Below are 26,567 nucleotides of genomic sequence, written 5' to 3'. Positions count from 1 at the left end.
TATTTTCTTGCTCCGTATTCTGTGGTCGTTTCTGACACGTCGTGTCAAAATTTTTTTTTGTTGTTGTTGTTGTTGTTGTTCTCTTCTCTTTTCTTTGTTTTCCCTTGCGAAAAGATAAAATACGTTTGCGATAATTGAATAATTGGCCATTAAAACTAAATTGCGAATAATCGTAATTCTGGCACGTGGTTTCAAAACTTTTTTCCTTTTGCAAGCACGTACGGGCACGCCCTAGTGTAGATAAAGAGGAGCCGAGGAGGAAATATATTTACGGTGTATAGAAAGCAGCTTGAGCGTCGTTCCACTTTATCGTGGCGTTTTTCCAAAGCTGCTTTTAATAACAAAAATAAAAGCAAAAATAATTGTAACATGTAATGTAATTAAATAATAATATTAACAATAATACCGCAATATAAATAAAATTTTGCAATAATAAGGATACGACTCGGAAGATCTCATGCCAGAGGTGTGTTCAGTTACCAGGTTTCTTGTGGAGTGCTCACCAAGCGGCTTAAACACTCAAGCAAGCACTCCATTCGAAACCGTTGATACGGAACGGATGGCTTGGCAAGCGCTAGCAAGCTGCTTGGTAACGGAACACAACCCTGATTATCATTTATTATAATCGCGTCGATAACTGTTTAGATTAGACCAAGAAAGCGACTAACACTTCGGAAGGTGCAATAATAATGATCTTACATCAATAAATTATTCACTCTTCGAGTTTGCTGTGTCTTTCATGATTGTTGTTTGATCGCTGTGTATTTATTTGTATGTCTGTGTGTGTGTATGTTAATCGCATAACTCAAAAAGTATTCAACCGAATTGCATGAAATTTGGTGGGATGATTGGTTATTATACGGGACACATTTGATTAGATTTTGGGAAACAGATTTGCTCAAATTCTGACTATTTTTAATTGTTTTTGTGTCAATCTTGGTGTTTGGACTTTGGACACTCAGCGAGAGCAGGGAGATAACTTGGCCGTGGATCTGCCGCTATCGTTTCATTTCGTTCTTTAGAAGAGGTGCGACTTGTCTAATTGAGAATATGGATAAAATGGTATTTGCTTTATCCGCGTGAAGAAAGCCCAAGGATTTGTATTGGGTACGAGTTCAAGAACTCGTTTTTCGAGGTGGAAGCGCGTCAGGTGGCTGTGAGCAGCGGAGTCATTCGGCCAGCCGGCGCATTAATATCTCTCCGACCAATCAGGAGCCGTATTTTTGTACATGCGATGCACTATTTTGTACTGCAATGGCGGCGCTCATGTTGGCGTGAGGCGAGTTATGTCTAAAGCAAAATCAACTGGGAAAGCGCCCTTATTCTGTGTTTTGCATGTAGATGCGGTAAAAGCAGAGAATGTGTGTCCGTTCACTGCGGTTCGATGGAATAAGTATCGTGACTGCTTAGAGAAATGGCGCGATTTAGACGGGAACGGTGGTGCCATCGCCCGATCGCAGTATCACAATCATGCCGGCGTCGACTTCTCTAAAATCCCACCGAGTGCCGGTTATCATCCTACGTGCTACATTCGGTTTATCGATAAAAAGGGACTCCTTGCGAGTCAGAAACGATGCAGCGGAGCCGTGGCGGGAGCTGCACGGATATCTGCCGTGACCGGAGCATCTGTCCGAAACCGCCATTGCTGCCTTGCTGCTGCTGCACCATCACCAAAAAAGAGCCTGCGCTCAAGCTCTGCACTGCCACTGTCTCCTAAATCTCATGTCCTCCCGCGTATTTGCATTATTTGCAAAAACGAATCACGGTACAAGATTCGATGCTATGGACCAAAGCGTGACCCATTAGTTCGAGCTGAAACAGTCACAGCAGGTAAGTCACATGTGTCTAAAATGATGAAAACCTGACGGTTTGTTCCATCCATTACAGGTAGTTTGCACTGAGAATGATGAATTCTCCTCCCAGGTGCATGTCTTGTATTTATGTTCCAGGACGTCTAATTGAGGCTGCTGAAATCAAGGAGGACGAAAGCATATTGGTCCACACCAGGTGTTCCGACTGTGTGGCCTCAGAAGTCTGTTATCATAAATTGTGTTTTCTGCAATATACGAGATTCCTGAGCAAGGAGAGGAAGAAGCCGACAGTGCGTCCATCTCCGAGTAAAAGGTTAGTTTTCAAATGACAATATTTTCTTTGAAGGGTTCAATTCTCTGGATGCACATTTAACAGGTGAAGCTGTGTCAAGAGATTTTATCACGGCTCGAGTTACCCTGGCAGTACGAATGGGCATGACAGGTGAATCGTTTCTCTATTCTCGACAGCACCTATGAAGAAGCGTACAGCGCGTTCTGCCAAGATGTGATCCAGACGGGAATCGTTAACAACCAAGAAGTTTTCTGTCTGACGAAACTTGTTGATATATTCACTGAAATGGTGAAAGAGCATCATGGAGTTGTATTGCCAAGCATGAGGTGAGTGTAGACCGAGTCTGTTTGCTCAAGCCAATCCATGGCACTCCTAAGTTGGAAGTTGTGCGTCTGATCACCAACTTGATTTGAAATCAGTCGGCAGATTTTCCTGGTTACCAAGTGGAAAATGTCCAACAATTACTCTTGAATGTAATGAACTGTCATGTGATTTTGTTCTTTCCAGGAATGATCGTATGAAATTTTTGCTAATGCAGCAATTTCCACAGTTGATTTTTCATCAACCACCACGCCGGAATACGTCACTCCTGGTGTGTGCCGGCACTTTGGCGGCGACAACACTGGCCGGTGAACTCCCGTCCGAATCGTCTCGCGGTACTGAGTCTGAGATTGGTGCTGCCGAAGTGAGTGACGCTGACATTTGCGTCGAAGTTTCAAATTCTTCGTCCACCCGACCGGCCCACCAAGCCAATGAAGCACACACGTCAGGTGGGCAGACCAACGCTGATGCTGTCTGCATTGTTTATAATGCAGGTATGTTCATACACACAGAAGTGAATGTCTCTCCTGGACTTCAGTGCCATTGGCCACCATTGGCATCTGACCTTGATCTGTCTGCTGTTAAGCAGATGGTACATGTGGCTTTATACATCTTCTTAGCATGGGTTATTGGGGTTAGTGATGAACCAACCCTTGAAGATTTTGTCTACTTATTGGAGGATGTGGAGCTGAAAACATTATCACTCTGCCAGGACACGATTCTCCTTGCATTTAAAGGAAAACAAAGAAACTCCAAAGTTGCTGTTTGGGCATGATGATTCATCATTTGACAGGGTCTTCCCAGTTTTTAACTTGATCAACAAACTTTGTCATTGTGCATCGTGGGAAACTTGTCAGTCATGACACCAGCCTAGCTGAATTTCAAATCCACCAGTCTGCAAATTCCATTCCCACTGGCTTCTCCAAGGGTGTGGCAACAGTTATTGTTTGGGATCGCAGATATTGGTCAGGAAACGCAAAGTGGAAAAGAACTACCCACCACACAAATGGGTTAATGTTAATGGTTCAAAATGTTCAGGGGATGTAAATACTGGGAATGACAGTTACAGTGCCTTCAGAAAGGCATCAAAATATCTTGCTGAAAGAATCATCAAAAAAATCAAAAGCTGAAATGTCTTGAGTCAATAAGTATTCAACCCCTATGCGACGACACTCCAAATTGAGCTCAGGTGCATCCAATTTCCTTTGATCATCCTTGAGATGTCTCGACAACTTGATTGGAGCCCACCTGTGGCCAATTAAATTGATTGGAAATTGTTTAGAAAGAAACACACCTTTCTATACAAGGTCCCGCAGTTAGTTGACAGTGCATGTCAGAGCAGAAACTCTACAAAGAAGTCCAAGGAACTGTCCATAGAATTTCGAGATCGAAGTGTGAGGAGGAATAGATCTGGGCAAGGGTATAAAACAGTCTGGAGTTGAAATTTCCCAAGAGCACAGTGCGCTCCATCATTAGGAAATGGAAAAAAATATGGAGCTGCACAGACTTTCTAGAGCTGGCCGTCCGACCAAACTGAGGAACTGGGCAAGAAGCCCCATGGTCAGGGAGGTGACGAAGAACCCAATGACCACTGTGACAGAACTACAAAGTTCCTTGCCCCGGATGGGAGAACCTGCCAGAAAGACAACAGTCTCTGCAGCACTTCACAAATCTAGTCTTTATGGGAGAGTAGCCAGATGGAAGCCACTCCTGAGGAAAAAAGGCACATGACAGCACACCTGGAGTTTGCAAAAAGGCACAGGAAAGACTCTCAGAGCTTGAGGAAAAAGATTATATGGTCTGATGAGATGAAAATTGAACTAATTTTGGCCAGAATTCAAAGGGCTATGTCTGGCGGAAACCAAGCACATCACCCATCAAACACCATCTCTCGTACCATGAAGCATGGTGGTGGCAGCATCATGCTATGGAGATGTTTTTCAGCAGCAGGAAGTGGAAGACTGGTAAGGATAGAGGGAACAATGAATGGCGCCAAATACAGGCAAATCCTTGAGGAGAACCTGCTTCAGAGTGCAGAAGACCTTAGAATGCGGTGAAGATTTTCGTTCCAACAGGACAATGACCCCAAGCACACAGCCAAAGCAACACTGGAATCCCATTGATATAATTAATCTGTGGAAAGACTTTAAGATTGCTGTTCACCAACGCTCCCCATCCAACTTGACAGAGCTTGAGTGAATCTGCAAGGAAGAATGGGAGAAACTCCCCAAACCCAGATGTGCAAAGATGATACAGACATACCCAAGAAGACTCGAAGCTGTAATCACTGCCAAAGGGCTACTACTACTACTACTATACTATGAAGTATTGAATACATATGTAAATTAGACATTTCACCTTTTCATTTTTTTTTATTTTGTGAAAACTTTTAAAAAAATGATTCCACTTTTACATAAGGGGTATTATGTGTTGATCAGTTAACAAAAATCTCGATTTAATCCATTTTAAATTCAGGCTGCAACACACCAAAATGTGAAAAAGTCAAGGTGTGTGAATACTTTCTGAAGGCACTGTATGTAAGATTTAGTGTGAATACAGGAAGTAGATCCTTAAAAAACTGACGAGTAATATTGAATATTGCACTCGGAAGGAACGGTATGGACCTCAGAATTTAGGATCCATACCTGTGTGCACATTATCAAAGATGATAGTGTTTGTGTCTTTTAATGATGGAGCAGCGAATTGCTGCGGTCACCTTGCCCTGATTTGTCCGAGTATGATGTTTGCATTCGATTCATGTGAAGTCAACAGGTGATAGTCTCACTGTGTGCAATTTCAAATCTCCAGGTCGATTGATGTGGAAAACGAAGCCTTGTCAAAGTCGAAATAATTAGTACTTATACGACCAATTTGATCACTCGCACAGGTGAACTACCCAAATACATCCTTTCTAACATCCACACTGGGTCAGCGAATGACCATGATGTTTCCTTCCGTGTAAGATAGCACCATGTCCTGTTATGATGCATTTCGTACATCTGTATCAATATTTGAGGAAGATACAGCCCCGTTAAAACAAGGAAAATCCTGGATTACTGGATGCTGAGACGAGAAGCTTTGCTTTTTCATCCCTCGTTACTGTACTGGAAACCCGGTGTGTACCCCGGTTTAGAATAGGAACACCGTATCCCTGCGTGTCGTAAGAGGCGACTAAAAGGGTTGGCATCAGGAAGGGCATCCGGCCATAAAAACATTGCCTCAAAAAGAGAACCATGACAATTACAACGAGATATGGGCAGGGTACAGCCCGAAGAACCCGGGGGGACCCCACTCCCTCGTCAAAACTCAAGGTGGGGAACCCGATCGAAGCAAGGGTGGAAATCACTCCATTTATGACGACGAAAAGTCTGATGCCTGACGTGGAGATCGGTTTCTGAGGTTTGGGACTTGGAATGTAGGGACAATGACAGGGAGATCAGGAGAAGTGGTGGAAGTATTGGTCAGAAGAAGAGTGGACATATGTTGTGTGCAGGAGACGAGATGGAAGGGAAGTGCTGTGAGAATGGTGAAGGGTAGGCAGGGACAGAAATACAAGTTTGTGTGGCATGGTTGCCCAGAATTCGTGAATGGTGTTGGTGTCCTGTTTTCTGAGGAGTTTGTAGACAGTGTGGTGAGTGTGACTAGAGTGAGTGAAAGGTTGATGATGGTGAAAATGATTGGAAAGCTCTTGGTGAACGTCATCTCGGGATATGCTCCGCAGGTTGGTCGGAGTGATGAAGAGAAGGACAAGTTCTGGTGTGCAATCGAGAAGCTGATGGAAAACGTGAAAGATAAGGAAGTTGTGGTAGGAGGAGACCTAAATGGACATGTGGGAAGGAGTATGGACGGTTTTGAGGGAGTTCATGGGGGTTACGGATATGGTGTGAGAAATGGAGAAGGTGAAAGGATTTTGGAGTTTGCTGATGGAGCTGATTTGTTGATTTGTAATACTCAGTTCCAGAAAGAGGATAATAAGCTTGTTACATACACATCAGGTGGGTCGACGACAACCGTTGACTACCTGATGGTGCGTAGGCGAGATAGGGGGCACCTCCGGGACACAAAGGTGATCCTGGGGGAGGAGGCTGTTTCACAGCACCACTTGGTTGTCTGTGACATAAGGTTGAAAGGTGCGAGGAGAGCTCGGCGGGTGAAGTACCAACCGAGAATGAAGGTGTGGAGGTTGAAAGAGGTGACAGTGAGGGAGGCATTAAAAGAGAGGCTGAGTATGGTAGAGGATGATGTGGTTGAGCTTGAAAGTGGTTGGATGTCAATGAAAGAAAGTCTGTTGGGAGCCGTTGGTGAGGTATGTGGATGGACAAAAGGACCAACGAGGCACTGGGAAACATGGTGGTGGGATGATGGAGTTTTGAAAGAAGATCGACGAGAAGAGGAAGAAGTTCAAGGAGTGGCAGAAGGCGAAGGGTACGGGGGCAGAAAAGGAAGAGCATGAAAGTTATAAGGCAGCCAAGAAGGCTGCAAAGAAAGAGGTAGCAAAGGCGCAGGAGGCATGTCGGAAAATGTTCGGAGAACGCTTGGATTTGGAAGAGGGTCAGAGAGCGGTATTCAGGATGGCAAAGCAGATAGCGAAAGAGAGGTGTGATGTGATGGGGGTGACCTGCCTGAAGGATGAAGTGGGACAAATCGTTGTGGACCCAGATGGAATTAAAGGAAGATGGAAGAGATATATGGAAATACTGTTGAATGCAGAGAATGAATGGGATGGCAACATAGAGAGTAACCCAGTTTTAGGACCGGCAGAGAAGATAACCGAGAAGGAAGTTGAGGAAGCGATTAAAGCAATGAAGAGGAGAAAAGCGGGAGGGCCGAAGGGAGTTGTGGGAGATATGTTGAAGGCAGCGGGAAATTGGGGTGTAAAGAGAATGACAGAGATCTGCAATCTGGTGGTGAAAGAAGGCCGCATTCCAGTGGATTGGGAACTGAGTACCCTCATTCCTCTATACAAGGGGAAAGGTGACCCTCTGGACTGTGGCTCGTATCGAGCGATAAAGTTATTGGAGCATGGAATGAAGGTATTGGAAAGGGTGTTGGAGAGGAGGATAAGGAAGAAAGTGAAGATTGACGAAATGCAGTTTGGATTTATGCCAGGAAGAGGAACGACAGACGCCCTTTTTATTGTGAGGCAGTTGCAGGAGAAGTACATGGAGAAGAGGAAGAAGTTGTTTCTTGGGTTTGTTGATCTGGAGAAAGCATTCGATAGGGTTCCACGTGAAGTAGTGACATGGGCATTGAGGAAGTTCGGAGTGGAGGAATGGTTGATCAGAGTAGTGATGGCAATGTACAAAAGAGCGCGCATAGCTGTAAGGACGAAGGATGGGAACAGTGGTGAGTTTGAGGTGAAGGTGGGAGTGCATCAGGGGTCGGTACTAAGTCCACTACTATTTGTAGCTGTGATGGAGGACTGGAGGTGCTGGCTCGGAACGTAAAGGAGGGTTTACCGTGGGAGTTGTTGTATGCAGATGATCTGGTGTTGATTGCAGAAAGTATGGATGGACTGAAGGAGAAGATGAACAAGTGGAAGGAATGTATGGAGACGAAAGGTCTGAAGGTGAATATCGGAAAGACGAATGTGATGGCAAGTGGTAAAGCATGTGGTGAGGTGGAAAGAACTGGGAAGTGGCCCTGTGCTGTGTGCAGGAAGAGTGTCGGAGTGAACTCCATTCAATGTACAATGTGCGCTGAGTGGGTTCATCAAAAATGTAGTGGTCTGAGAGGGTCATTAACCAGTGTGGCAGCTACATTCAAATGTAAGGTGTGCACAGAGGGAGCTGCAGATGGAGGAAATGTTGAGTTGGATCTTGGAGACGGCGTGAAGCTGGAAGGTGTGAAAATATTTTGCTACCTCGGAGACATGCGGAATGGAGAAGGTGGATCAGACTCGGCAACGGTTGCTAGAGTGAGATGTGCATGGAAGAATTTTCGGGAACTGAGTGGCGTGCTGATGAGGAGGGGAGTGTCGTTGAAGCTGAAGGGAAAGGTGTATGCTGCATGTGTGAGAAGTGTTTTGATTTATGGGAGCGAGACATGGGTAATGAACGTAGAGCAGCAACGAAGGTTGGAAAGGGTGGAAATGCGAATGGTTCGATGGATGTGCGGAGTATCGTTGAGAGAGAGGAAGACAAATGATGAATTGCGAAAAATGATGGGAATAGAGCCTGTGATTCATGTTGTGAAGAGGAACAGGTTGAGATGGTTTGGTCATGTGTTGAGGAAGGATGAAAGTGACTGGTGGAGAAGAGTGATGGAAATGAATGTAGAAGGAAGTAGAGGACGGGGAAGTTCGAGAAAGACTTGGCCAAAGATGGTGGAAGAAGAAATGCGGGCAAGGGGGTTAACAAGGAGAGATGCAGAAAATAGGGCAAGATGGAGAAGATTGTCATGGGGACCGCAAGGCTAACCCCCGCTCTAGCAGGGAAAATGGCCTTAAAATGCATGTTGTTGTTTGTTTGTTACTGTACTGGAACCTCATTGGTTATGTGTGTCCGATGGTTCTTCAGTGCGGACTTGAACTGTTTGACTTCCCTTCCAAGGAACTTCGACGCAGGAGGGAGGCCATTAGGCCTGTCAAAGCCTGTGTTATTATTACCAACCTATTGGTGGTTTGTCCTTCCTCCATCCTTTTGAAATGCCTCTGCCATAGATCCACATCAATAGATGCACAAACCTCAGCTGTGTCCATACAGACAGTGAATCGGTCAATTCTATGTCAATCAGTCAATCCAGGTCTTTGTCTGCTAATGCGATCCTCTTGGAACTTCCTCTCACTATGCTCATGCTCCCTCTCGCTCGCATCCTGACAACGCTTCCAAAACAGCTGATGCCTTGCTGTCTTGAATTGGAGGTCATTCCTGCATCCACGCATCCACGCATCCCATTCTGACGCAATGCTCTCCGGTGTGAAATCCTCCTTCACTACAGCTCCCATGTGGCACCATGATCTTGCGAACTTTCTTCTTCCTCCTGAGACTGATGTAATGAAGGGGGAGACGCCTGCTCTCTATCTTTTCATAATCATACTTGATGATGATGATGTTTGTTTCTGACTTGTGTTACGTGGTCCCCTCGGTGAATACCTGGTCTCGGTGACCCCCGGACCGTGAGAGGAACTTCGCCAGAAAGTTGTATTATATATACTAGGGCATGCCCGTACTATATATATATCTAAAATTATATCCCCCCCCTCTATTTACATGAAATGGTTTGGTCCAAAGCGAACGGCTTGCGAGTACGGTGACAATCCCCCCCCTCTATTTACATGAAATGGTTTGGTCCAAAGCGAACGGCTTGCGGAGTTTGGTAAAGAAATCGCCATAGCTCGGTAACTACTTGTCCGATTAATATGAAACCTTGAAAAGGCACATCCGCGGGTCCCCAGCAATATACCTGGCAAGTTTAAAGTATATCGGACCCGTGGTTGTCGAGAAACAGCGGTCACAGACACACAGACAAACAAACACACACACAGAGATTACTGGAATTATAGATAGATGCGCTTTCGCAACGCAATCCCTATGAATTCCACCCAAGAGAAAACTGATGTTCAAGGATATATTTCAATGGTAATGATACCATACAATTTCAATGATACAACCACGGAGATTTTCCCCGAGCAATCAATAGCAAACAACCATCAACAATTCCCAATCCACAATCAATCCCCTATATGATTAAGATGGCCATCTTATATATGTGTGTTCACTTCGGTACTCACGACCCCCTTTTGGTCTCTGCCCCTCACAATGTCTCTGGGCCCCTCCTGACCAAGATACTGGTCGGCGTCGCCGCACTCGGGCGGTTGAACAAACCCCTGGTGGACGTGTTTCCACCGGGCATGTATCGCACCGGGAACCACGACTGCAGCCCCCTCGTGGCCACGCGAAGCGGGTACGGTAACGCAAGCAAAAGCCCCACGCCGCTTGCAACGCGTGTTAGGCCCCAACGTGCGACCCGTACGCGTCTTTGCAGACGGTGCCGCGAACGGTGCCAGACGCTGGGTCGGTGCACGGCCCCACGGCAACTTGACGTCTCCACCGGGTAGGTACACGTCCCGGTAACTCCTCTCGCCAGACGGGCTTGGGAACGCCGCTTTTCCACGCGGCGCAAGATCGATCCCACCTTTCGTCGGAGCGGGGCGAGGAAAAAGAATCCCCGTCGCTTTTTCTTCCTCGTGTCTTTTTTCTTCCGTTTCCGGTCACTTCCGTTTCCGGACACTTTTTCAGAAGGGCTCCTGACCCTCCAACCACAACAACCCTTAATCTACTTCACATGGATAAGCAAAGACCTGAATGGTAATTCACATACATTCACATAAATATGTAACACTTGGCCGACTTTTCTGTTCACATATCAAGTTAACTTTGTGCCAATCACAAGACCCATCTGCACAAAATATGGTACACAAGATTCAGGATCCCCTACGTCAGCTGCAAACGATTGGTTCAGAGGTCATGTTTATGTGTATCCTCTCACATGTTGGTATCTTAGGAAATGAAATTGCTGAGGGCCTTGCTAAACAGGCTTGTTCAAATCCACTCATTGATTTCCCTCTGATCATAGGATTTTCAGATTGTTTTTTTTCCTGGCATGATCTGAGGTCTGTGAATTTTACATTTCCGAACTAATTTTTTATTAGATACCTATTTCCAGAGGTATCACCTGCACCCCCTCATGTCCTTGTGGAGGACATGAGACATTCTCATGAATCCGTTCTAGCATTGTAGTTTGAACTTTCACCTTGCTCACTTTAGCCACACGTGCTTGCATCGCCTGTCGAGGAACCCAGTGTTTCCCCTCCATATGGCCTGCAAAAGATTGGTGTGTACCCGGTGATCCCAGTGTGTACCCGGTGTGATCCCGGTGTCCCGGTGTGTACCCAGGTTTAGAATAGGTACACCGTATCCCTGCACATCATAAGAGGCGACCAAGGGTTGGCGTCAGGAAGGGCATCCGGCCATAAAAACATTGTCTCAAACAGGGAACCATGATTGTCATGGGGCCCGCAAGGCTAACCCCCGCTCTAGCGGGGAAAATGGCCTTAAAACGATCATTCATTCATTCATTCATGGCCTGGACTCTGAAATCACTTTTTAACTGCAGAAGGTAACTTTGGAAGTACTTGACTGTATCCTGTTTATTTTTGCTTCTCTGACCCAACATTTCTCTTTTTATCTCTCGACAATCTATTTTTTCGTGATTTTTTTTTTTCGGTATGTGACTCGATGTCATCATTGGGATGGGAGGGCCATAAAACAATTGGGAAATCATCTACTACCTCTTCCCTTCTCACCTGCTTTTTGGGGTACCTTTCCACTCTTAGCTGATTGCATCAAGATCTCCTAACTTCCTTTGTGCTCCACTTGGATCCATTGGTGTTAAATTTGGTAAAACTCGATTGATTCGATATGATCTATGTAGGCCTTTGTAGTTGTTTAATGTGTACATTACCTTTCCAGTGAATGAAGTCTGTCTTTGGCAGGAAGGATGGAGATTATGGACTCCGCTGGTATCGGAAGGATTGAGACGATGGACTCCGCGAACATAAATGTGGGATTCATCGGTGCTGGGAAAATGGCCCTGGCACTGGCAACAGGGATGATTCGTTCTGGTAAGGAAGTATCCACATGCATGCATGGTGAAACTCATTTGCATGTAGTAAGTACCTTGTGTGGTGCTCACCTGTTGTATCTGACCGTGTGTCGTTATTTTGCATTTCCTGTCACCAACATTGTGAGTTCAGCAGTTTGGTGTTGTGATTTGTGCACTTGGATTTGAAGACTTGATGGTTGCACATTGCATTGTTTCAGGGTCTAATGTGATGAATAACAATGTATTAAAGTTTATTATCATCCCCATGCTTTTTGAAAGAAAAAAAATAGGGCGGATATTGTAACCAGCTGTGTCTATCTGTCTGTCTGTCTGTCTGTCTGTCTGTTTGCCCGCTCGTCAGTCACGCTATCTCCTAAACGGTTGGGCAGAAATTCACCAAACTTGGTAGTTATGATCACCACATAGTAGGAAGGTGCAAGAGCAGTCATTTTTGGCCCCGCCCCCTGAGTCAAAAGGTCAAATACCGAAACATGCAATTACGGGCAGATTTACAACATTTTAAAATGAAGCTTTGTATATGCAACCAACATTGGGAGACGGGCCTGGTGCTGACTTAACAGTTAAGGTGGCCGGCTTAACATCCCAGGGTCTTGAGTTTAAGCCTATGTCATACTCGACCTGTCATCCTTCCGAGGTTGGCAAAATGAGTACCAGCTAGCTGGTATCGTAGGCATAGCATCAGCGGCACAGCCACGCTCCCAGGAAATGATGCAGCCCAACAGTCACAGGCTGCATACGAATGAATAAAATTGGGAGACGCATGAAATATGTAACGATTCTTTGAATTTTACCTCTGGTTTATTCTCCATGGAGTGGGTTTATGGGGGTGACGGGTCAAAACGGGGGGGAAATTTTTAACTAAAAATTTTATATTGGGCCATTCCTGGTGGAATCTTTTGCCATTTTTCAACTTTGTTTTAGGTGGGAAGCATGGGGATTTGCAACTGCACGTCATCAACTTTGCTCTCTCTTATTATCCAGCCATGTATTTGGTCATTCATTTGGCTTAAAAGTCGATAGAGCTTGGGTTATGTCTCGTGATCATGCATCACCCAAGCATGTGACCCCACGTTCTGATTCTACAAAACCTGATTCCTTTGCCCATCGTCTTCTAATGTATATGTCCTACCTATTATGTGCAAACTCCTCTGGTAAACCTGAATTAACATGGAAATACGCAAATGTATGTTTTCAGGACAATGTGAGGTGCGTTTGACATATCTTCTAGCATTGCCATTTACCTCTTGAAAACAAAATTGGAGGCCAAGTCTTTTTAAGATAGAATCATGCAATGAGCTCACTAACTTATTGCACGATTCGACATGGATGAGGATGCAAGAGAAAAAAAGGAACAGTAGAGGGAGGGGGAAACACCAACATCAGGGCCGAGGGAGAAAATAGACGGAGACGGACAACAAGGGATGCGGTTAAGGATGAGGGGTAGGGACGAATGCAGTCGGTGAATAAGATGTATACAGAAAAAAGGTTGTGGGGTGAGGCGGTGAGGTTACGGAAGTTGTAAATATCATGGTTTTGGATGGAGGGTGATCTCGGGTAGTGGTGAACTCCTGTCTTGAAGACCTCGAGGGAAGAATGATATTGAAGGGAATGTGGAGGATGGTTCCACAGGGGAAAAAAAAGAAGAGGACTGAATGGGTGTAGATTGAGCAGAAATTCTGGATTTTGGGAATTCATTACGAAGGGGTTCTTGGTGGAACGTGTGCATACTGCAGATACCTTGGGAGGACGTAGTGCCAAAGCAAGGACTTCAATTTTAAATCTTGTAAGATTTCCATCCTGCACTTGACTCATGACGTTCGGAATTCCAGGTTCAAGTCCATTACCCTGTGTTGACTTGTCCATTGTCATAATGTCCGTGTCCTGCACGTGATAGTTATCCAAGCTCCTCATTGAGCCTTAGATAAAGGGCATCGTTTATCGAGAGCAATTGAAATGTCTATGCTTTGCTGATACCCTGCAGGAGTCGTGAATTCTGCACACATCTGGGCTTCTGCTCCTACTGATCGAAACAGTGTAAAATTCAAGGTAATCCTGGGGGTGTGGGGGGGGGGGAGGAGGGGGGGGGTGCGGTGAGGACTGCATCTTGGATTATGCCATCCTATGGATGGGTGAAGAAGCTAAGCTGGTTGTCGTATCTGTATTAAATCTGCATGGATGTTAAAGATCCCATGGTACTTTTGAAAACGTAGTCAATCATTGTGTGCCACCACCCTGGTTAAGTTATTGCCTGTAGATTGTGTGATGTGCAAGTTATAAAAAAGATGTAAATATCAAGTTAATTGCAACGAGGAATTTGCTTATACAGAAGGTACGTGTTAATGGATTGTGGATATGGTGCAGAAATAATGGCCCAAAGGGTCTATTCCAGTATATGACCAAGTTTCCTTGTACTGTATGTCATTTACTGACTGGATGAAGCTCGTTTGCCGATTTCATTTGTTCTTGCTTCCAATGGATAATTTAACAGGTGACTTATTAGTCCCTTACCCAGAAGGGATTACAGATTTGCTCTCCGTCTGCCCATCCATCAGTCCTTCCTTCCTGTGGTTTTCTGAATTTTTTTTCCATACTCTTTAACATATTCAACTGAAACTTGGTATATGGCTTTATTTTGATTAGTTACAGAACAAGTTTGACATTCATGGTGTTTCACCAATTTTTCATGGGGTTATGACCTTTTAGAACTTGGAAAATATCACGTATTATACACGGGTCAGTTTTCAGCTTCTCTGACTCCACTCCACTGCTTTACACCCATTGGCTGGACAGCTGGCCTGACTCCACCCCAAATTAATTTTGGCAGATCGGCAGCCCTCAGGTCATAGGCAATGGGAATGATCCCAGGTATATAACCACGATGTATTCTATATGCACATAACCTGTACGCACGTTTTTGCTTCATGTATGTACATCGGGTTATTTTTATTACAAGCAACGGTACCCGCCCTATGGGCGGGGCTTCAATTGGGAGGCCTAAATGAAAAGGCAAAATATCAGAAATTGAAGGCTTTTTTTAAAATTTTAAACGATTCATATAAACATCCGTTCAATCATATCACACGCAAATCATCAAAATCTCATATCACATGCAAATCATCAAAATCTAAACAGTACATGGCGCCCATTTTGAAAAAAGATTGAATTCTGCAAAACGGAAGCGGCCGCTGCACCTGTTTCTCAGTCGCTTTGCGCACACTGCCATGTTACTTCGGAGCCGCACGTTTATATAGGAAGAGTTCGTCAGGAGACGCTCTACTCTCTCCTGGTACATAGAATAAACAGTATTTGTAGAATTTCAACAAAAGCCACATCACTGTTCATATCGGTAAATATTATTCCGTGTTTGGGAAAATTGGAAAAATTGGAAAAACAATGTAGCCTATTTTACTCCCAGGGGTCCCAAGAATACCCACCCAAAATATCGTTGTGATCGGTTGAGCCGTTTTTGCGGTACCTTCGAACGGACGGACGGACATTTGGTGAATTATAGTAAGATTCTCGGCACCGAATACACCGCCCAAATCGGGATCTATTATACACCGCCCAAGCCGGGATCTATTATACACCATCCAAACCGGGATCCATTCTACACCGCCCAAACAAAATGGATGTGTTTACTGGTGCAAACATTTTTCCAGACTTTTTCCCCTTCCCCTTTAACATAATGAAGTGAAACTTGGTTGGGGACATGTATTGTAAAGCAATTCTCCCTCTTCTTCATTTATTGTGTTTTGACCTCAAGGTGGAAGGTGCACACGTCACAAAAAGGAATATAGACGTTGTGAAGCATTGCAAAGTGGTCTTCATAGCCACAAAGCCATTCATTGTTCAAAGAGTGTTACAAGAGATATCCCAGTATGTTACTCATGATCACCTTATCGTGTCTGTCGCTGCTGGAATAAAGATCGATTCACTCGAGAAGGTGAGCTGGGTGGAGGGTTCTTCTTGCATTTTGATGGTATCACTCACTGCTGGGATACTGTTGATTGCTGACAATGTTACTGATGGTAATTGATTGATTGAGGTGTGTGTGTGTGTGTGTGTGTGTGTGTGTGTGTGTGTGTGCGTGCGTGCGTGCGTGCGTGCGTGCGTGCGTGTGTGTGTGTGTGTGTTTGTGTGTGTGTTGTTTTCATCAGTGCTAATTTCATGGCCTCCAATATAAGCAAGTTATTTTACTCCACCTGAAATACTCCCTGCCTTCGTCGTACGTTTTCATACAGGATTTATTTGAACGTGCCAGGGTGATCCGAATGATGCCAAACACTGCGTGCAGCGTTCAAGAGGGAGTCATAGTGTTCAGCCTCGGCGAATGGTGCAAACAGGCAGGCGTTAAATTTTTAAAATAATCTTCACTGGCTTTATTGGCTGTATTAAATTACAACACAGAGATTACATTAGTAGTAGCCCACGGACATTTTATTTTCTCTTGTCAGCACCTAAAATCTCATGTTTATCTCTCAAAAATATTTGCAGGAACATGCAATGCTGTTTGAGAAGCTGCTGAAACCATGCGGTCTCGTGGAGGAGGTTCCAGAAAGCTGCATCGATGTCCATACGGGCATGAGCGGCAGTGGTATTGCCTACGTAAGGCTTTGTGGGGCCACGATAGAGCATTTGGGATGTAAAAAGAACCTACAGTGATATTGTTTGTTTCGTGTTAACCTCAAATGATAACAAAACAGCCCTGTTTGTGCAGCTCGTTCTGATTTAAATGGACTTTGTATTTGGGGACTTGTTGGGATTTTGTCAGCAAGCAAAGAGAGACAAGGATCTGAGGATAATTCTGAGATTTGCAAGCAGACTTTGGTGCTGTTCTTGGCCTGCAGGGGTATGTATTTGCAGAAGCATTGACAGATGGAGCAGTGAAAATGGGAATGACAAGGGATTTGGCAAACAAGATCGCAGCACAAACTTTGCTTGTGAGTAAAAGTGCTTACCTTTCTTTTGTTTACTTATTTGTTCACTAGATGTTTACCTGCCCTACCTTTGGATATATAATCGTATACTCTAATACCAATTTGGGGCCTTCTCAAGCAATTTTGTGGAGGTAATCAGGGGATCTTAACCTTCACAAACACTTCTATTACTGTCACGATGACGACAAAATGGCGAAGTTGTGCATGATACCATTTACAAAAGGATCCGGCATGAAATGACGGTGTATTTTCCAATTTTAATCACTAACGAGAGTTCCTCTTCTGAGCGAACCACCATTGTCTATAATATAAAACGTACCACGTGTTACAGTCCACATCATCACTTTACGTTGAATTCCCGTTTCTACCAATACACACCAAAAAATTGCTCATTTGAGGTGAGACATCTACAAACCCATCGGAGACAGGTGTCCTGCTCGTGTGAATTTTAAGTGGAGTTCAATTTCTGGTACGAAAGCAGATTGTATCGTGTGTAGTAAGTGGTAATTTTAATAAACTGCATTCTACTACATACTTGATAGATGTACTCATGTTGTACTATGTAATTGATCGTCTTGCTGAGGTGAGGGAGGAGCTTGGACTGTGCATGCAAGTTTACTCAAAATTTGCTCCTGCCCCAAAATTTGCTTCGGGGGGAAGGAAATCATACCACAAAATAGGTTTGAGTATCTGGGGGGAACAGTGACCAGGGATGGTAAGTCAGAAGCAGAGGTGCGGAGGAGGTTTCAGGTGGGTACAAATGCATGAAGGAGGGTGGAAGGAGTAATGGCAGACAGATTTCAAGGAGATTGAAAGGGAAGGTTCTATTGTCGTGTGTAATGCCAGCCTACCTTTACGGTCTGGAGACAGGGGCACTGACAGCGACACAACAGAAGCTGCAGGTTTGCGTGAACACCTGGGTCGGGAGGGTTGTGAGAGTGAAGAGGGTGGATAGAAGGAGAATGGATGAACTGAGGGAGGAGATTGGTGTGCAGATGAGTTTGATGGGGTAGTTTGGTGAATTGTTGGCTGAGATGGGCTGGACATTTGGTGCGGATGGGGGAAGAGAGAATGGCAAAGGGAGCGGGATAGTTTGAGGGAACAAGGTAGGAGGAAAAGAGGTAAGACCGTGTTTGAGATGGGAGGATTGTGTGAAGAGGGATATCAGAAAAGTGGGGTCGTTGAGTGCAGGAGTATTGTGGTCAAGGCAAGGTAGGAGCTTGGTACCATTGGACCTCACCCCTTATAAAGGGAAGAGGAGAAGAAGAAGAATACGTTGTTGCATATCAGTCAACTTGTGCATAACTTTGTGGATTAAGAAGGTTTTACTAACGTTTTAAAACCATCATTTTGTGCACCAACAGGGAGCAGGGAAGATGCTGCTTGAAAGTGGGCAACATGTGGGTTTGCTGAGGGACAACGTCGTATCTCCTGGTGGCACGACCTCACACGGACTCCACCAGCTGGAGAAGGGTTGTTTCCGTGCTACGGTCATTAGTGCCGTGGAGGCCGCAACAATGCGTGCACAGTTTTTGGGCAACCAGTGAATGTGCTTTTCCTTTCCAGGACACAATGTGCCATTTTGTGCAATTTATTCTGCAATTGCTGACGAAATGTGTTCATTGACCGTGTCATGAGTGCTGCGTTGTTTTGACCCTTCCATCGACAACAAGTGGAGATTAGATCTGGGATTTGCTTTTTTTTAAAAATGCCTCCATAGTTGAAGCCCGAGGCATATTTTTTGGGTAGTCACTCGTCTTTTTTCAAGATAACTTGTGAACCAATGAAGAAATTTCATCCAAACTTGGCACAAGTATGGACTGTAGCAACAATGTGAACTGATTAAAATTTCTGTTTAAAAGTTCAAAGATTGATGGTCATGCACCCTTTAATTGAAAGTATTTGTTATTGCAATAACTTGTGAACCACTGGAGGGATTTCAACCAAACTTTGCACAAGTATGGAGTATTTATAATACAAAAATGAACTGATTTTAGGTTCAATGGGTCAAAGGTCATATGCCCTTTGCAGACCATAATTACAGTGAGAAGTATCTTGTATTCTCTCTTACTTCTCTCTCTCTCTACCTCTCCCTCTCTCTCTCCCTCTCTCTCTCTCTCTCTCTCTCTACCTCTCCCTCTCTCTCTCCCTCTCTCTCTCTCTCTCTCTCTCTCCCTCTCCCTCTCCCTCTCTCTCTCTCCCTCTCTCTCCCTCTCTCTCCCTCTCTCTACCTCTCTCTACCTCTCTCTACCTCTCTCTACCTCTCTCTACCTCTCTCTACCTCTCCCTCTCTCTCTCCCTCTCTCTCTCTCTCTACCTCTTTCTCTCTCCCTCTACCTCCCCCTCTCTCTCTCTCTCTACCTACCCCTCTACCTATCTCTCTCTAACTCTCTACCTACCTCTCTGCCTGTCTCTCTACCTCTCTACCTTTAATTGAGATCAAACGTAACAGTGGATTGCCATTTAACGCAGGCTGTAATAGATTTGGTCATTTAAGGTTTTGGAATGGCAATCTGTCATTTGTGTGTGCACGTACCTTGTTACCTCTGCCACTGAAGGTGGATGGAGGTTATGCTTTCACCCCTGTTTGTTTGGCTGTTTGTGAACAGGATATTTCAAAGTTGTGCACAGATTGAGACAAAATTTAGTGGAGAGGCTGGGTATGGGAAACGGATGAAATTATTAGATTTTGCTGAAGATTCTGATCTGGATCTGATAAAAATTTTTCGTAATTCTTCACCATTGAGAGATCGGGCAAAAAACGATATATAGCAAAATATCTCAAAAGATTGTGGACGGATTCGGACGAAACTTTGTCGACAGATTGGGTGTGTGACAAGGAAAAATTGTTTAAATTTTGGTGAAGATTCGAATCCAGATCGGATAATTTTTTAAGTGATTGTTCACCATTGAGTGATAGGGCCAAAAATGTTATATAGAATGATATTCAAAAAGTTGTGGATGGATTATGACAAAACTTGGTGGATGAGTTAGGAGACGAACAAGCCAGTTAGATTTTCGTTCTAGTCCGAATCCAGAGCTGGCTTATCAGTGGGAGACAAAATGTAAACTGTTCAGCCTGGTGGAGGTATGTATGCTATCTTCCGAGTGCCGTTCTTTCACAAGGAACAAGTGTCTTCTCCCACCCCCTCAAAAAAAGTTGCCATGGATACATCAAATTGTCCGCTTTATTAAGACTAAAAAAAGTTTGACCTTGAGTTGACCTTTGTCCTTATTACCTCACAAAGAGTTGGTGTACCAATTAATTGAGGCACTATTCAATTACTGTTCAAGTCAATTGGATGAAAATTGCCAATTTTTCAGATGAAAATTGATGATTTTAGAAGTTTAACATTTTGACCTCACAAATAGTTGGTTTCCCAATTCAGTGACCCAATATGCAAATCTTGTCCAACTTTGAAGTCAATCGGATGAAAAATGACTTTTAGGAATTTGGCCTCAATGACCTTTGAACTCAAAATCAATAGGCTTCTCAGTTGTGACTACCTCTACAACCTGGTAAAGCTCCATGATGATCGGTTTACATTTGTGACCTGTAGGTGATTGACAACAGACAGAACAAGAAATATGTTGTACATAGCACGATACTTGCGAAATCCCTAAAATAAGTTGTTGACCTTTGGCATATTTTGACCTCAAAAAGTATTGGTGGTTGAATTCAATGACCAAGTTGGCAAATCCTCTTCAAATTTCAAGTCAATTGGATGAAAATTGACGATTTCAGAAATTTGGCCTATGTTGACCTTTATATCTAAAAAAATAATTGGTGGTTGAATTTGGGGACCTGATATGCAAATCATGTTCAAATTTCAAGTCAATCAGATGAAAATTGAGGATTTTAGAAATCGCACATAAGTTGTGACCTTTGGTCTATGTTGACCTTTTAGCTGATGTTGACCTCAAAAATAATTGGTGGTTGGTTGATTTCAAGGACCTGATATGCAAACCCCAAATTTCAAGTCAATGCAATGAAAAATTGAGGATTTTCGAAATTTTACCGAAGTTGTTGACATTTGGCATTTGACGACTTCAAAAATAATTATTGGTGGTTTAATTCAGTGACCAAAATGCAAATCTTCTTCAAATTTCAACTCGATCAAATGAAAATTGAGGATTTTTGAAATATGACAGTTTTTTACCTTTGGCCTATGTTGACCTTTTGACCTCAAAACGAATAGGCTTCTTCTTAATAACTAACCCTACCATTTGGTGAAGTTTCGTGGAAATCGGTTTGAAATTGTGACCTGTAGGCGATGGACAAACAAATAGAATAACACGCGACCACCCAAAATACTTGAAAATGTTCGACAGGGGTGAAGACAATATCTGTCCATCTTTGGTGGCGGCGGTGATGAGCTTGTCGATCGCAACAGTTGATAAGAAACTGCTTGGCATGTGATAGCAAGCTGATTGGTTATGGAACACACTGACTCCAGCAATGTCGTCCATAAAGAAATCCGAACGAGTTGCAAAAGAAAAATTCTTCAAGAAAACAGTTCCCAGCTGAAAGGGTATTTCCTAGTTTAACAGTTTTTTGTGGTAAGAGTTTTTGCGATGGAGCTGATGGCAGTTTCATTGGTGGTATATAGCTTGTTTTTGTTCTGCTCTCGTTATTCAAAATGAATTCCATGTTTTTTTACGTAGCGTTTTTTGCAGTTTATTCTATGATGTGTATGAATTAGATATTAACTAGAGCATCAAAAAGGTGTAAGAAAGCTAAGACGCAATGTATGCATTGAGGGCGGTGTATAAACATATTATCCACGCTTGCAAATGAAGCCTTATTTTCTTATTCTTATATTTGCGAACTTATTATCAAAGAAGAGCAGGATTTTGGAATAAAACCTTGTGTGTGTAACATTTATTTTGCAAAACGAAGGTTGGGCGATCTCAAGTATTGGAGGTGAGCAAAAGCCAAAACCGGAGGTGAGTGAAGACTTTTCGTTTCAGAGGAGATCGGAGTTGTGGAGAGGGAGTAAAGAAACTGCTGGAAAGCGAAGGGATGAGAAAGCTCCATTACTCCATTACTCCATTAGCGGATAATATGCATTCCAGATTATTGAGGGAGATGACAGAGCAGATAAGTGTGGTGTTTGCGGATCGGTCGTTGGAGTCAGGACAGGTACCGGAGGAATGAAGAATATAAATTAAGGAAAGAATAGGGAAACGTTTAAATAATTTCAAACGAATTAAATGTATTCAGCATGGATTTACTGACCATAAGGGAGATATAAATGTTTGACGAGTTTATTGCAGTTCTACATGAAGTCATTTCTGATTGGGTGGATGAGGGTTCGTTGCATTTGATGTCGTTTATCAACATCAGCTTACTCGTGTTTTAGGTTTTATTTGTAATTGTAGGGGGGTACATTTACAACGAGAACGGGAGTCGTAAACGCCACAAGTTATTTCGCATATAACACCTCCATGGCTCCATGGATTGGTTTTAGACAAAAGACACCTGCTCGCCTGTTTTTAGACAGACCAGCACATTACCTGTAGGGTGGTTGTGTCACCCCTCCCCCTCCCCCTACTCCTCCACCACCCCCTCCTCCTCCTCCACCACCTCCTCCGCCTCCTCCACCACCTCCTCCTCCTCCACCACCTCCTCCTCCTCCACCACCTCCACCACCTCCTCCTCCTCCACCACCTCCTCCTCCTCCACCACCTCCTCCTCCTCCACCACCTCCTCCTCCTCCTCCACCACCTCCTCCCACACCTCCTCCACCACCTCCTCCCCCTCCTCTCCCGCCCCCACTCCCCCGCCTCCTCTCTCACTCCCCCGCCGCCTCTCTCACTCCCCCGCCTCCTCCCTCTCTCACTCTCCTACCTCCTCCCTCTCTCACTCCCACTTCTCCTTCTCCTCCCCTCCCTTCCCACTCCCCTCCCACTCCCCTCTCCCACCCACTCCCCTCCCCCTTCCACTCCCACTCTGCCTCACACTCCCCCTCACTCTCCCCTCCCACACCTCCTCCTCCTCTCCCTCTCCCTCTCCCTCCACATCCCACTCCCCCTCCCTCCACATCCCACTCCCCCTCCCCCCCCACACACTTCCTCCTCCCCCCCCACACACTTCCTCCTCCTCCCCCTTCCCCCCCACACACTTCCTCCTCCCCCCCCACACACTTCCTCCTCCTCCCCCTTCCCCCCCACACCCCTCCTCTACCCCCTTCCCTCCTCTCTCCTCCTCCCACTCCCTTTCCCCCTCCACCCCCACCCCCACTGCCCCTGCCCCACCCACTCCCCCTGCCACACCCACTCCCTCTCCCTCTCCCCCTGCCCCACACACTCCCACTTCCTCTCCCTCTCCCTCTCCCCTCACATTCCCCTTTTGCATACAACACCACCATGGCTTGTTGTCGCTGCACCAAATACGAGTTCTGTGCCATTGTGTTTTCAGCCTGTTGGGGAGATGTTACGGACACATTCACTATGAGAACTCACCAGCTGTTTAGCCAGTTGGCTGTGGCTGCAGCTGACAGGCCACCTCGAGTTCGCTTTGCCCCCAGCCCCACAGGTAAGGAGAATGTTGTGATGGTGTACTATGTGAAAACAGGACAACAAAATGACTCGTACATGTACTTTATCATGATCTCGTCATTCTATCTTTATCGTTTAAATTGCCATGACACATTCCCATCGTGAATTGAAAATAATTGGTACGTGTGGAAGAGAACACGTGGTAGTTTATGGGGAGATGCGGTATTCTCTGCACGTAATGTTAATCGGTGCTTCATTCAGGTTACTTGCACCTTGGAGGTCTACGTACTGCGCTCTACAACTGGTTGTTGGCAAAGAAGTTGGGTGGAACGTTTGTGCTGCGTCTGGAGGACACAGACAAAGCCCGGAACTTTCCAGGATCTGAGCAAGACATTGAAGAGTCACTTGAATGGGCTGGTAAAAGCATCACTTTTGATTTTTGATTGGTGCTCTTGGATTTAAGAAGATGTTAAAGTCTGGTAAAGTGGTGAGTGTTGGAGATTGTAGGAAATGTTATTTTACCCCAGGTACCAAGGTAAATTGTACCTCTGTTTCCCTAGGCCTCTCCCCTGATGAAGGTCCTCGTCGGGGTGGTATTTATGGCCCATACCGTCAATCAGAGCGGATTGAAAAGTACCAGGAAACAGCCGCTGAACTAGAAGCTCGTGGAGTGGCCTACCCCTGCTTTTGCTCCCCTCGGCGGTTGCAGCTGCTTCGACATGAAGCCCATCGACGAGGCGAGACTCCTCGGTCTGCAGAGTGTTTGCAATCGTACCCTCTCCCCTCAACCCCAAACCAATCCCTACCCCCATCCTCTCTTTTTTTTCTTCCTGTAATTCACATATAACTTTGGTATCCTTTATTCAAAACCTATTTACCTGCTCATTCAAACAATATGTTCCTCCATCGGAGTGTGCTGTATGCCGTGGGTCTTCTGTGCTTCTCTATTATGTCCACCTTCTATTCCTCACCCTCAACAATCTTTTTATTTAGTTATGACAACCGTTGCCGATTCTTGTCGGTTGCCGAGGCCCGGTCACGCCGTGACATGGGGGCTCCATTTGCTGTCCGCTTCCGGCTCATGGAAGACTATGCAGATGGCTTTGTCGACGCAGTACACGGTCCCACACGCCATGATGTTTCTGCAGTGGAGGGTGACCCTGTATTGCTGCGCACGGATGGCTCACCAACATACCATCTGGCATCTGTGGTAGATGATGCAGCGATGGCTATTTCCCACGTGCTGCGTGGATCGGAATGGCTCGCATCGACATCGAAACACCTGCAAATCTACCGGTATGTCGTACCCAGTCCATCGGGGCGTAGTGGGTTTTCCACCGCACGATGTCTGCTTACATGTGGCATCAATTTTACTGGCTCAATGCGGAGCGGTGGAGATTATTTTATGGGGTGCGAACCCAAAGATGGTACCTCACTTTGCTCTCGAGAAGCCTTGCTCATGGGAAAGTTCAACTGTGGTTTTTCATTGGCTTACCTTTTTCTGTATTTATGAGCGAGTTATACATCGGATGAACAGAAGATGTGTGTGCTTGCTTCTTTAGGGGCCATCTACATATTACCTCTGCAGCAATCAACAGTTTCGCCATTTTGCTCATGTTATAGCTTACTTTTTTTTCATGATGCTATTCTCAAATTCCCATGGACATATCTCGAAGCACTATGACATCACTTCCTGTCACCCAGGGTGCTTGGTGTTGCCCCTCCAGTTTTTGCACACTTGCCTCTTCTATGCAACCCGGATGGCTCTAAGCTGTCCAAACGACAAGGAGCCGTTGCCGTTCAGGACTACCGCGTGTCGGGAACTCCGCCTGGAGCGTTGCTGGAACTGCTCACACTCTCTGGCGCTGGTTTCCATGGTACACTTTTGTGTTCATTCTATAAATTATTTGTTTTTAATGGTCAATTTGTGCTGGTAAATGGTGATGGCAATGTACAAAAGACCGCGCACAGCTGTAAGGACGAAGGACGGGAACAGTGGTGAGTTTGAGGTGAAGGTGGGAGTGCATCAGGGGTCGGTACTAAGTCCACTACTATTTGTAGCTGTGATGGAGGTGCTGGCTCAGACCGTAAGGGAGAGTTTACCATGGGAGTTGTATGCAGATGATCTGGTGTTGACTGCAGAAAGTATGGATGGACTGAAGGAGAAGATGAACAAGTGGAAGGAATGTATGGAGACAAAAGGTCTGAAGGTGAATATCGGAAAAACGAAGGTGATGGCAAGTGGTAAAGCATGTGGTGAGGTGGAAAGAACTGGGAAGTGGCCGTGTGCTGTGTGCAGGAAGGGTGTCGGAGTGTATTCCATTCAATGTACAATGTGCGCTGAGTGGGTTCATCAAAAATGTAGTGGTTTGAAAGGGTCATTAACCAGTGTGGCAACTACATTCAAGTGTAAGGTGTGCACAGAGGGAGCTGCAGATGGAGGAAATGTTGAGTTGGATCTTGGAGATGGCGTGAAGCTGGAAGGTGTGAAAATATTTTGTTACCTAGGAGACATGCTGAATGGAGAAGGTGGATCAGACTCGGCAACGGTTGCGAGAGTGAGATGTGCATGGAAGAAGTTTCGGGAACTGAGTGGCGTGCTGATGAGGAGGGGAGTGTCGTTGAAGCTGAAGGGAAAGGTGTATGCTGCATGTGTGAGAAGTGTTATGATTTATGGGAGCGAGACATGGGTAATGAACGTAGAGCAGCAACGAAGGCTGGAAAGGGTGGAAATGTGAATGGTTCGGTGGATGTGCGGAGTATCGTTGAGAGAGAGGAAGACAACTGATGAATTGTGAAAGATGATGGGAATAGAGCCTGTGATGGATGCTGTGAAGAGAAACAGGTTGAGATGGTTTGGTCATGTGTTGAGGAAGGATGAAAGTGACTGGTTGAGAAGAGTGATGGAAATGAATGTAGAAGGAAGTAGAGGACGGGGAAGACCGATAAAGACTTGGCTAAAGATGGTGGAAGAAGAAATGCAGGCAAGGGGGTTAACAAGGAGAGATGCAGAAAATAGGGCAAGATGGAGAAGATTGTCATGGGGACCGCAAGGCTAACCCCCGCTCTTGCAGGGAA

General features: G+C 45.1%; 2 protein-coding genes across 12 annotated transcripts in view; both read left to right on the top strand.

Annotated features, from left to right (window-relative positions):
• Window positions 1–919: 919 nt before the first annotated feature.
• LOC137438021 (uncharacterized) lies at window positions 920–18,856 on the top strand. Of its 2 annotated transcripts, XM_068132876.2 has the most exons (11): window positions 920–1,830; window positions 1,950–2,124; window positions 2,280–2,429; window positions 2,611–2,873; window positions 11,921–12,049; window positions 14,033–14,097; window positions 15,815–15,994; window positions 16,293–16,394; window positions 16,546–16,656; window positions 16,899–16,991; window positions 18,353–18,856. In XM_068132876.2, exons 1-11 carry the CDS (start codon window positions 1,230–1,232, stop codon window positions 18,533–18,535), a joined length of 2,052 nt encoding a protein of 683 aa, XP_067988977.2. In that variant the 5' UTR covers window positions 920–1,229; the 3' UTR covers window positions 18,536–18,856. The 2 variants fall into 2 exon arrangements, with proteins under 2 accessions (XP_067988977.2, XP_067988978.2); XM_068132877.2 differs by lacking the exon at window positions 15,815–15,994.
• A 143-nt stretch (window positions 18,857–18,999) lies between these two features.
• The window catches only part of EARS2 (glutamyl-tRNA synthetase 2, mitochondrial), a 39,614-nt gene continuing 32,046 nt past the window's right edge, over window positions 19,000–26,567 (top strand). For 2 of the 10 annotated variants that reach the window (XM_078766644.1, XM_068132881.2), the window contains exons 1-6: window positions 19,000–21,935; window positions 23,410–23,526; window positions 23,751–23,906; window positions 24,050–24,239; window positions 24,483–24,785; window positions 25,194–25,366. In XM_078766644.1, the coding sequence (XP_078622770.1) occupies window positions 23,442–23,526; window positions 23,751–23,906; window positions 24,050–24,239; window positions 24,483–24,785; window positions 25,194–25,366 (907 nt within the window). In that variant the 5' untranslated portion in view covers window positions 19,000–21,935; window positions 23,410–23,441. Of the gene's footprint in view, window positions 22,302–23,409; window positions 23,527–23,750; window positions 23,907–24,049; window positions 24,240–24,482; window positions 24,786–25,193; window positions 25,367–26,567 lie in introns of all 10 variants that reach the window. The other 8 variants (XM_068132879.2, XM_068132880.2, XM_078766647.1 and 5 more) reach the window with 7 other exon arrangements.

Source organism: Myxine glutinosa, chromosome 12 (genome assembly GCF_964187855.1).
Source record: "Myxine glutinosa chromosome 12, kmMyxGlut1.1, whole genome shotgun sequence".
Taxonomy (NCBI): Eukaryota; Metazoa; Chordata; class Myxini; order Myxiniformes; family Myxinidae; genus Myxine; species Myxine glutinosa.
Note: the sequence above shows the minus strand (reverse complement) of the source record. Positions and strands in the feature narration are given on the sequence as shown.

Excerpts from the sequence above, each read along its gene's own strand:
- LOC137438021 (XM_068132876.2), top strand. The coding sequence starts at position 1,230 with ATGCGATGCACTATTTTGTACTGCAATGGCGGCGCTCATGTTGGCGTG. Across the intron at positions 2,430-2,610 it reads GTTGTATTGCCAAGCATGAG|GAATGATCGTATGAAATTTT; the intron begins GTGAGTGTAGAC and ends TGTTCTTTCCAG. Across the intron at positions 15,995-16,292 it reads AGATCGATTCACTCGAGAAG|GATTTATTTGAACGTGCCAG; the intron begins GTGAGCTGGGTG and ends GTTTTCATACAG.